General features: G+C 43.8%; 1 protein-coding gene across 2 annotated transcripts; it reads right to left on the bottom strand.

The window, feature by feature from the left end:
* Window positions 1-5,726: 5,726 nt before the first annotated feature.
* Window positions 5,727-8,823, bottom strand: LOC311110887 (fidgetin-like protein 1). Of its 2 annotated transcripts, none has more exons than XM_084153501.1 (2): window positions 8,667-8,823; window positions 5,727-8,005 (listed from the first exon to the last, which is right to left on the bottom strand). In XM_084153501.1, exon 2 carries the CDS (start codon window positions 7,986-7,988, stop codon window positions 6,036-6,038), a length of 1,953 nt encoding a protein of 650 aa, XP_084009627.1. In that variant the 5' UTR covers window positions 7,989-8,005; window positions 8,667-8,823; the 3' UTR covers window positions 5,727-6,035. The 2 variants fall into 2 exon arrangements, with proteins under 2 accessions (XP_084009627.1, XP_084009628.1); XM_084153502.1 differs by having other exon boundaries at window positions 8,796-8,817.
* Between the last annotated feature and the right edge of the window lie 2,797 nt (window positions 8,824-11,620).

Below are 11,620 nucleotides of genomic sequence, written 5' to 3'. Positions count from 1 at the left end.
TTTGGGTCGTTGTCGTGCTGAAAGGTGAACTTCCTCTTGATCTTCAGCTTTCTAACGGAAGCCTGAAGGTTTTGTGCCAAAATTGCCTGGTATTTGGAACTGTTCATAATTCCCTCCACCCTGACTAAGGCCCCGGTTCCAGCTGAAGAAAAACAGCCCCAAAGCATGATGCTGCCACCACCACCATGCTTCACTGTGGGTATGGTGTTCTTTGGGTGATGTGAGGTGTTGTTTTTGCGCCAAACATACCTTTTGGAATTATGGCCAAAACGTTCAACCTTGGTTTCATCAGACCATAACACATTTTCCCACGTGCTTTTGGGGGACTTGATGTTTGTTTTTGCAAACTTCAGCCGGGCTTGGATATTTTTCTTTGTAAGAAAAGGCTTCCGTCTTGCCACCCTACCCCATAGCCCATTCATATGAAGAATACGGGAGATTGTTGTCACATGTAGCACACAGCCAGTATTTGCCAGAAATTCCTGCAGTTCCTTCAATGTTGCTGTAGGCCTCTTGGAAGCCTCCCTGACCAGATTTCTTCTCGTCTTTTCATACATTTTGGAGGGACGTCCAGTTCTTGGTAATGTCTCTGTCCCATATTTTCTCCACTTGATGATGACTGTCTTCACTGACTGATATCTTTCAACAATGAGATCCCTCTGATGCCTTGGAAGCTCTCTGCAGACCATGGCTTTTGCTCTGAGATACAACTAAGAAAATGACAGGAAAATCCTATTAGAACAGCTGAACTTTATTTGTGATTAATCAGTCACTTTAAATGATGGCAGGTGTGTAATGACTTTTATTTAACATGAGTTTGAATGTGATTGGTTAATTCTGAACACAGCCACATCCCCAGTTATAAGAGGGTGTGCACGCTTATGCAACCAGGTTATTGGAAGGTTTTTATTTTTCATTTTTCCCCCTCGAAGATTTCAGTTTGTTTTTCTATTTAATTGTTCACATTATAGGTCACATTAAAGGTGGAAAAAGTTCTGACATGATTTATCTTTGTCTCATTCTTTTACATCACAAAAACCTGGCATTTTAACAGGGGTGTGTAGACTTTTTATATCCACTGTATTTGGCCAATATACCACAACCCCTGAGGTGCCTTATTGCTATTATAAACTGGTTACCAATGTAATTAGAACAGTAACAATAAATATTTTGTCATACCTGTGATATGCCACGGCTTTCAGCCAATCAGCATTCAGGGCTCGAACCACCCAGTTTATAAAGGGAATTATAAACTGGATGGTTCAAACCCTGAATGCTGATTGGCTGACAGCCATGGTATATCATACCGTATACCACAGGCATGACAAAACATTTACGTTGGTAACTAGTTTATAATAGCAATAAGGCACCTTGGGGGTTTGTGATATATGGCCAATATACCACGGCTAAGGGCTGTTCTTACGCAAGACGCAACGCAGAGTGCCTGGATACAGCCCTTAGCCATGGTATTAACACACCACCTCAGGCTTTATTGCTGAGAATGCCCTTCAAGCCAATCAGAAACGAGTATTCAACAATGCCATGGTATAAATAGTTTAACAATGAAAATGTAATTCTTGATTCAAAAATATTTGCACCTCAAGCTAATTCATATGGGTTTAGGAGAATACAATCAAAACCACAATAATAATCAATTTGAATCCCCCAAGGAGATTTGGCTCCTTATTGTATTTAAATGTAACAGTTTGTTTTAAACCTCTTGTTCTTTTTATATTAACTTTTTATACATTATTTATGCTGTTTACACATGCATGTATTTCTTTTTGTAATTTATTATATGTTTGATTTGTTCAGTTCAAACATTCCCTACCATTAATCAAATGTGATAGATGGATTTGAGTTGAATAAATGACTGAACTCGAGTGTTATTTACTGAAAAACATTTTTGTTTGATAAAAGTATGGATGGTATTCTGTTTTGTGCCAGCTTTTTACCTCAGTGGCAGAGAAAATGTTACTCTCAATTTGGACTGAACTTTTAAAGTAACTTTACTCATATCATGCTTGCAAATATCAATAAAGGATATTTTACATACACAATAATAATACTGATATTTGTTATTTTTTCATAGTAAAATTCACCAGTGGCAGGTAAAATGGAGGATGCACTGTATTTTTCCACTTGACCCATGTCCATAGCAAATTAACAAACTTTTCCACTATTCCATTTCTACCCCTGGATATTTTAATGAAAATCAATTATAGTTATGAAAAGCAATTCAGAATCATTAGGGTGCAACATCTGGCACAGTTATACAATTAAAGCTAATAATATTGATCTGAAAATATCCCGTGGAATAGAGAACTGGGTTTGCTCTGTAGCTCAATCGGTAGAGCATGGCGCTTGTAACGCCAGGGTAGTGTGTTCGATCCCCGGGACCACCCATACGTAAAAATGTATGCACACATGACTGTAAGTCGCTTTGGATAAAAGCGTCTGCTAAATGGCTTATTATTATTTCACTCATTGAGAATAGCCTATAGGCAAAACTAGACGTACAGTACATGACCCAAAACATGTGAGTGAGCAACCCTCTCAATACTTTCATTACCAAACCCTACTGCCATGATAACCAAATGGATAAATTGATAGAAATATAGAAATGTAATTGCACTTTCTCAAATGTACCTAAATCATTAAGTTGACAATGTGCCAGTCATTCAAAATGTAGCCGCTACTTGTCAAGGAAAAACAGACTGAATGATTGACATTCATATTCCTGGTGAAAATAGATTTTATTTATTCAACATAAAAATATTGCAGCCAACTTAATTAATGCTGAATAAATGAATGCTTATTGTATTTAAAGTACACATTAGATACTTTTCATGACTTTTAACTCCATGGGTTTGCTAAAGTGTCCTTACTATCAAGTTAAAAATAAATATATGAATGATATAATGAAACCACATGATCACCAAGCACTGGTACACTACGGCTTGAAGGACAGAGGATTTTATTAGGTAATTTCCTATAGTTTAAAATATCTACCAATAGAGCAGTAAGGCTCAGAATTCAGGCAGGGCACTGAACACTGGACAACAGAGGTCCAGAACAGAGATAACCTGAGAGAAAAGAGTGCTTACACACAGAACCAGACAGAATGACTGCCAGTACAAAGAAAAGCAGGGAGCAAAAATCCACTGTAGCACACCGAAACCAGGGGGCAAATAACAGGGGGGGGGGGGGATGCTAACACACAGAGGACCAGAGAAAGGAATGCCAGGCCACAGAGAAGATGTGGGTGAATAGCACAGATATAACCTAGAAGAGTGAAATAAATTGCCAGGAGGACACACAGAACAACAGAGTGGACAACTAGCTAGCTAGCACACTGAGGATGAGGCAGTGGAGCATGAGGCTAGGGCCAGGGCTCAGAGGACCAGGCCTAGCTTCCTGGAGAGAGAGGCGAGGCCCGGCAGAGGAGCTCATCAGGGCTGTACAGCGACAACAGTGTCCTTCCAGATGGCTACTATGTGATTCTGCAGAAATGGGAAGCAGCTGTGGGCAGCGCCGAGGCTCCCTCCACGCTTCACTGGGACCTAACAGGGGAGGGAGGACATTTGCATAAAAAGGATAATCTGGCCAACAAACTCTCCCCCTGCCAGAATCCCAAATGTCACTTCCCCTTTCGGACAGTTTACTGAAATAGGCCTACTTTACCATTTAAGAATCTGTGAACTATTCCATTAGGGAGCATCCTATTTGACCATGCCAGATGATGTCCAGAGTAACAGATCATGGAAAAAAGCATCACAATTTAACATGCCCACAAGTCATATCTGTTAATCTTACGAATGGTTGGAAAGGCATTTATCCATTGACTGCAAATGTTACACTGGTCCTCACAGGTTTAGATTACATGCGCAGACCGTGGGTGACCGTGCTCATAACTCACTGGGACGAATGAAAGGGCATAATACTGTGAAAAATTGATATATGGGCCTATTTGGCAGTCAGCAACTAAAATAATACTTAGGAAATATTTATCTACAGTACATAATCTTATATCATCTTGACAGGGGTCATTTTCCTTTGTAGCCTAGTACTGTTAAACTTCAATTCAAAGCCAAAACTCAACCCAACATTCCTAGACATATAACATAAGGTGTAAAAGATACATGACGGTAGAAGATGACAACATTAGTCTTGGTGTCAAGTGGCTAGATCTGCCAGCACCAGAGGAATTCTGTGCATCTGGCCCGGTCCAGCTGTGGGGAGCCCCCCTGTTCTGACAAGCTTCCACCAGCCCTCTGGGATGTGCTCAGTACTTGCATTGCTGGCTAATTTTACAAAGTTTCAATACTGAAGCCAACCCCAGAACTCTGAAATATTAATCAGCAACTTGACAAAAGATGAAAAATACATGAAAATACTTTTTTCATGGTCTTCCAGTTTTTCAAAGATTGTTTCATGAAAATTACATTACAATTTCATTTCATGTGTGCACAATCTATAATCGTCTCCTTCTCGATTAGCGGCACTCTATGTCCAGAAAGGAGTTCAACTTAAAAGGAGATCAACTACATTCAAAAACTCTGTTGACTCCTTGTGCATCTGGAGTACCAAGAATTGGCAGAGAAGGAAAAAAGTTGTGGCTTTAAGGGGAGGACAGTCTTGCATTTGGTGAAACCTGACTGAATAGCTTCGTGAGGTGAGCAGGATACCAAAAGTACTTGTTTTGGGATCTTTAAAAATATGGATTCTTACACAAACATTAAATTACAGTTGTCCTGTTTTGTCAAGTACTAGCTTAATAGCACATGGTCACTGTGGCAGGAAGAAAGGCAATACAAGGCAGATCTGTGGGCAAGCCTTATCATGAGACCAGGATCCTCTCAGCATTAGCCAACTTCCCCAGCCATGGTTGGCACATCCATCAGTTAAAGGCCCCTTGCAGCCGTTACCTTACTGTTCTTTTTTTCCAATGAAAATTGTCAAAAAGGAGAGAAAAACCGCTTCTTAGCAAAGAGCAATTTCTTAAGCAAGAATTTAGCTAGGTCTGTCTGAGAGTTGTTTCAGTGAGGGGCCTAATTGTATGAGCCTAATGGGAGGGATCTGTAACCTGAAAACGAGCTGTTATTGGCAGAGGTTTGAAACGCTCTTTGTTATTAGTCTATTAAAGCTGCAATATGTAACTTTTTGGGCGACCTGACCAGATTCACATAGATCATTGAAAGCAAGTCTAAGAAGCGGTAGATCTGTTCCATGTGCGCTATTTCTATGCTTCTCATTCTTAAGTTTCGTTTCTGCGTCTTTTACTTTCGGTTTTGTACATTGTACAAAGGGCATTATCATAATTTTCACAGTATTATTCCAACCCCATAGTGTGGAAATATATATAAAACCTGACAGTCCTAGCTAAATTCTTACTTGAGAAATTGCTATTTGATAAGCTATTTGTTTCTTTTTGACCATTTTAATTTAAAACAAATCACAGTAAGGTACTTAATTTTTACCCAGAAATGATTTGATATTGAGATAAAAATGGCTGCATTGGACCTTTATCTAACCTTGAGTTGATGATGAGAAACTGGTAGCTGATGTAGGCCTGTATTCCTCTACTTTGGATAAACAGGTGGCTAATGGCGTGAAAAAGGAACATATTACCACATGACCCCATAACCAATCCTCAGAAAAACACTTTGCCACATTTCCTCTCTGTGTTACAAAGGAAAACCTATTTGCAATGCATTACCATAGAAAACATTTAGCAACTTTATTAAGAACATATTACTTACACTAACATCTTATTTAGTGAATCCAAGCGTAGAAAAACAAATAGCCTATATTTGGGAATAAATATACTGTGCCATGGATCAGTAAGTGAAAAATCAAGTTAACATTCAGAAAGAATATTAAAATAGTCTCATCTTAGGGTAGAGTGTTGCGGGAAATCTAAGATTTTTAAATGCAAGTTTATTTACTGAACATAACAAATTAAATCTATCCCCAACAGCAGTAAATGTTAAATATAGGCTGATATTTGTAATGTGTCCATACTGTTGCCCTGATCAACGACCACAACCAAAAGTCTTGTTCCACTCCTCATAGAGCTCCAGGTCTTTGGCTGAGACGCTGGGCCTCACCGTCCTCAGGGCCTCCTGGAAGTCACAGTGGAGGATGGGCCGCACCTGGTCGGGGGTGATGGAGGCAATGTCACAGAGCTGGATGCTCCGGATGGGGCCTAGCGCTGCCTCCCGGCACAGCCCCGTCATATCAGCCCCAGAAAATCCCTCCGTTCCTGTGACCACCGTCTCCAGCTCGTCCTCTCCCAGCTGGCTCTTCTCGCGGGCCATGAGATGAGAGACTATCTGCCGCCGTGCGGCTGCCTCGGGGAGGGGGATGTAGAGGCGCTTGGCAAGGCGGCGCCTGGCCGCTTCGTCTATCTCCTGGGGGCGGTTGGTGGCCCCTACCACCAGGACGCGGTCGTCGGCAGAGGTGGCCGCCCCATCCAGCTGAACCAAGAACTCTGTCTTTATCCGTCGGGATGAGTCGTGCTCCCCGTCCGTACGCTGGGACAGAAGAGAGTCGATCTCGTCGATGAAGATAACAGCTGGCTGATGGCAGCGGGCGATGGCGAAGAGTGCTCTAACCATTTTCTCTCCCTCCCCCACCCACTTTGAGGTGAGAGATGAGGCGCTGATGCTGAAGAAGGTGGCCCCTGACTGGCAAGCGATGCACTTCCCGATCAGAGTTTTTCCTGTGCCCGGGGGCCCGAATAGGAGGATGCCTTTGGGTGGACCACGGAGGCCAGTGAAGATGTCAGGCCGGAGCATAGGCCACACCACAATCTCCTTGATGGTGGCCTTTGCAAACTCCAGGCCAGCGATGTCGTCCCAGGCTACGGGCGGTCCATGGTCCATAATTTCACTGATGATCAGTTCAATGATCTTGGGCTCAAAGTTTTTCAGACGCTCGTCCACTGGCTGAGTCTCCTGAGCATTGCTGCTACCGACCCCACTCTCTTTGTCCTCCGGCCTCGGCATGGGGGACACAAATTTGGAAAATGTCCCCCGTGGCCTGTTGGCCCCCAGTGACTTCTTAGTGGCACCCCCGATGGCAGCTGCCATCCCAGGGGGCTGCTGGGCTCTCTGGGACTGGTGGGAGTGCTTTTTCTGCTGATCAACAATAAACTGCTCCTTTGCCGTTTTGAAGTTAGTGCCACCACCGCGTGGGTCTTGCCTTGCCTGGCCTTCAGATGCCCCCCCTCTGCCATTGTCTCCACCGGAGTTGTAGAACGTCTTCCTCTTGGAGGGGTTAGAGTTGAAGAAGACAGACTGGTGACCTGCAGGGGCTGGGTTTGGTTGTGGTGGAGCTGAGGAGTGCTGGCAAAACAGAGACTGAGCCCGTGCCAAGGGGCCAGCAGAGGAATGGGGGTGGCTGGGGACTCCCTCAGGGCCTCTTGGTCTTTCTGCTGTAGCACTATGTAAAATGCTGAAAGTGCTGTTGCCCTCAGCCTTGGACCATGATGGGGGTCCTGATGGTTTGAATGGAGGCTCTACAGCTTCGAGTCCAGTGGAGGGAACAACAGAAAGGGAGCTGCCTCTGCTCTCTTGTCCAACGAAGATGTTAACATCTGCAGGTGCCACAAGGGACTTTCCACCCCCTGTCCCAGCCTGAATCATCTTCTGCACGCACGGCAGCTCCAGCACACTCGCAGTTGTCAGGGACGACTCCCATTTGTCGCTGTGGTTTCTCTGACTGCAGGCCAGGTTCAGTACGCTCTCTGCATAGTTGTTAAGCCCCGTGCGAGGTTCGTCCGAGTCCAGCACTGCGGCATAGCGCTCCGAGTAGGTCCTGAGCAGGCTGCCAATGCCGGCCTGAGAGAGCTGGGCGCTCGCCCATGCATATTGTATGGCGAGGATGTGTGCCCGATAGGCGTCTGCCGTCTGTTCAGGTGTGCAGGTGCCAGATGAAATGTCAAAGGACCTCCTCTGCCACTCGCCCAGGTGTGCACCACTCATGCCTGGCGTGCTCCCGCCTGTTTGAGGAATGGGGGACAGGAGTCATTAAAAAATGCATGACCCAAGAAGCAGCCAAGCAAACAATAATACACACACACTCATTTTATAAATTCCATGAGCCTTAGTAAGTTGTGTTGAAGAGATCATCACATTATAACTTCTTCACTTATTCAATGTCAAGACTAAATTACATAGCTAGCTATGGCATATTTCCCAACTCCAGTTGGGATTATGAACATACCGATAAGTGAAAGAACGTAGAGTCAAATATGTACACCTTAGCATCGGCTCCAAGCCTTTGGCAGAAGCTAGCAAACGTTATGTGTCCCCTAAATTACTGTTGTCATTTGTGTACCAGGTTGTCTTTTTTCACTCGCGCTGCACATGTTTTCATAACAACGCCTGGATAAGTGCCGCGCGACTGAAAAAAGACGACCTGGAACACAAATGACAACAATAGTAGCCTACATTTAGGGGGCTCATTTTCTCGGCAAAATGGGCTGCGCTGGCCCGGGTCTCCAATGCCATGGAAACGGGACTCCATTGTTAGCTAACGTTAGCTCACTGTTCCTAGACTAGGTTTAGCTAACTAGTACCTAAACTAGCAAGATACAAGGTAGTTAGTTGACTTAGCTACTAACCTACTGAAACTGGCGTGTTAGACTGATCTCGACTTACCACAGATAAGTAACAAACAGTTGTAGCTTGGAAAATAGAGAACACAACTTTTTGCACCGTGGAAAAGTGGTTATATCAATATTACATTCGCAACTGGAAGTACAAAAATGTTCAACCCTTTGAACTCACCCCAATGTTGTTTTTGGGTATGTCAGGTGACCTTTTTTCTTCTTCTTCTGCTTCATCTTCTTCTTCTTCTATGATATCATGGCAGACCCCAAACAAACGTTAAAGTGCATGCTGCCACCAACTGTTTTGGAATGTACGATCAATCATGATTTGCCCAATTCTATACTACCATGAAAATAAAATTCTAATCCAAATAAATCCCTACTAACTCCCCAACCACATTAAACGTTATCTATATCATGCTGAAACACTCCACCCTTAGGATTGTTCAGCATGTCTAACAACCATTTCAACAGTAACATCTGTTACCCCCAATATCTATTTTGCCGTCGCCACAATAACCTTCAACCTGGCATTTCTGCTTTCCACAACCCAAATCGTATTGATAACCTTACCAATAAAAGCTATGAAGTCAACTTTATTCATTATCAAAGGGTCCTTTGACACCGCACATTCATGCAAGATTTCTGAACAGGCCTCGAAACCATGCCAGGACCAGCAGAAGCACCAACCCCGACAGTAGGTCCACTTACTACAGGAACATCCATGTAAGCTCCATCAGTCTGCACTGTAGTTCTACCAATCTGTCTTACAGCCTCTGCATATGATACATCATGACTGATCCTATATCTCTGAGCCTCTCCAGCCTCTCTCTGCACCTGGCATCCACCAAATGATGCACTGTTGTCACCTCCACAATTACAGCACTTAACCTTCACATTGCTTCCACATTCACCGTAATCATGTTCTCCTCCACACATCTTTTCTTTCTTTTACACTGAGCAGCCACATGTCCTATTCTTTGGCATCTAAAACATTGCAGTGCATATGGGACAAATTCTCTAACATTGAAACTAAGGAATCCTATCTGTACTTTTTACAACAAAACTTTCTCAAACCTCAGAATCCCTGATAAGCTTTCACTTCTTTGACCCTCTTTCCTACTGATCAACCTTTTGGCCTCAATCACTCTGCCTCCCGTCAGATTTTCTTCAATATCATCTATGGACATAGATATTGGGACCCCAGTGATGACTCCCCCCAACTTAGCATTAGCACCAGCTACATGGCTTTTAGTCTTCTTCCCACAAAGATTTTCCATTTGCAGAATCTTCCCTTGCTGAGCCTGGCTACCACAAAATATTAGCAATCTACCATTTCCAATTAACCAAGCTAGTTTAACTTCACCTATCTCTTTCTCTACGGCATTAGTTAGCCGGATATGGTGTGTTTCCATCTAGTCTTCTGGACAGTGAGTTCATTACACTCCATAGAAAAATTGCCCTACCAACTAACCCTACACCCATTAAAAACCTCACCACTATTTCACTACTTGGCCCTAACTGATCCTACACCAGGCCGGCAGCCTGGGAGGACGGGACACTATCGCTCAACACAGCTTGTAACTCTTCTGCAGTAAAATCTTGTACACCCAAGTACATCTCTGCAGCTGCCACCCCCACAGCTATTCTCTGTGATTTGTTCCTGCTGGGTTGGCAGGTAGCCTAGCGGTTAAGAGCATTGGGCCAGTAACCTAAAGGTCACTGGTTCAAATCCCTGAGCCAGCAAGGTGGAAAAATCTGCCATTCTGCCCTTGAGCAAGGCAGTTAACCCCCACCAACAACTGCTCCCTGGGCGCTGTTGATGTGAACGTCGATTAAGGCAGCCCCCCGCACCTCTCTGATTCAGAGGGGTTGGGTTAAATGCAGAAGACACTGACTAGGTATCCCCTTTCCCCACCTATATATCACTTACTTTAAAAAAACACTACTTTGACCCTCTCTGATCCTACACCAGGCTGGCAGCCTGAGTGGACTGGACTATATCATTCAATATACCTTGCAACTCTTCTGCAGTACAGCCATGTACTACTCTGCAGCTGCCACCAAAACATCTCTTTTCGGTGATTTGCATTCCATATCTGATGTATAGTTAATAATGGCAATGAACGCTAAGAAGCCAAACTTACTGAAGCACATATTATTCGGATCACTCTGTATTGGCCTACTACTCACAGGGAGCCGATCCCTCATCCTTGGCCCATCATCCTATACTCTCCTCACTGCCTCAGCATATGACACCTTATGCACCTTCTGCATAACTCTGGCAACGTCAACCTGTCTCTCTCGCACCAGACACTTCTGATCGACACGCACAGCGTTTCTAACTATACTACATACTCCTTTGTCCCATGCCATCCTGCCCACTTCTCACAATCTCAGAATCAGTCCCTCCTACACACTGCTGCAACATGACCATAAGCTTGGCATACGTCAGGTGGCGTCACTCCTACGCGACGCTCGTTCCTCAACCAAGCAGTGATTTGTAGATTTATGTAGCTATGCGGAGGACTAGGTGGGACTTATGTTTACACCTCCTGTGAACACTTGTGTAGGAGAGGTAAGGCACTACAGTCTAGGGTCGAAATTGAACTGGGCCTAACCCTGAGCAATCCCCTCTCAATGCAAGTGCATGATGCCATCTGGTGGTGAAGATATAGCTAATACCAGAAAAAAGCTACTGTACTTTGGGAATTAAAACATGTTCAGTTTAATTAGGGATAGTCTGGGCCAGTCCAGAAAATCCAGTCCAATAAGTCCAGTCAGTCCAGGCCAATTAGTCCAGTCAAGTATACTCTAGTCCAGTCCAGTCTAGTCTAGTCAGTCAGATCTATATGTGTCCAAACAGGCTTGCTCTGCATTTAACTTTATAGTGTTATGTCTCATTATTAAATTGATAAAATCTGCTGGGTATTGAATAGGAGGCAAGTTCAACTGACCATTATTAGGCCGATGCTCTCAAGTGAACGAGATGTATTCAATCTG

This window comes from Coregonus lavaretus (assembly GCF_964263955.1).
Source record: "Coregonus lavaretus genome assembly, chromosome: 36".
NCBI lineage: Eukaryota > Metazoa > Chordata > Actinopteri > Salmoniformes > Salmonidae > Coregonus > Coregonus lavaretus.
The sequence above is the reverse complement of the archived record's forward strand: the minus strand, read 5'-3'. Positions and strand labels throughout refer to the sequence as shown.

Excerpts from the sequence above, each read along its gene's own strand:
- LOC311110887 (XM_084153501.1), bottom strand. The coding sequence starts at position 7,988 with ATGAGTGGTGCACACCTGGGCGAGTGGCAGAGGAGGTCCTTTGACATT.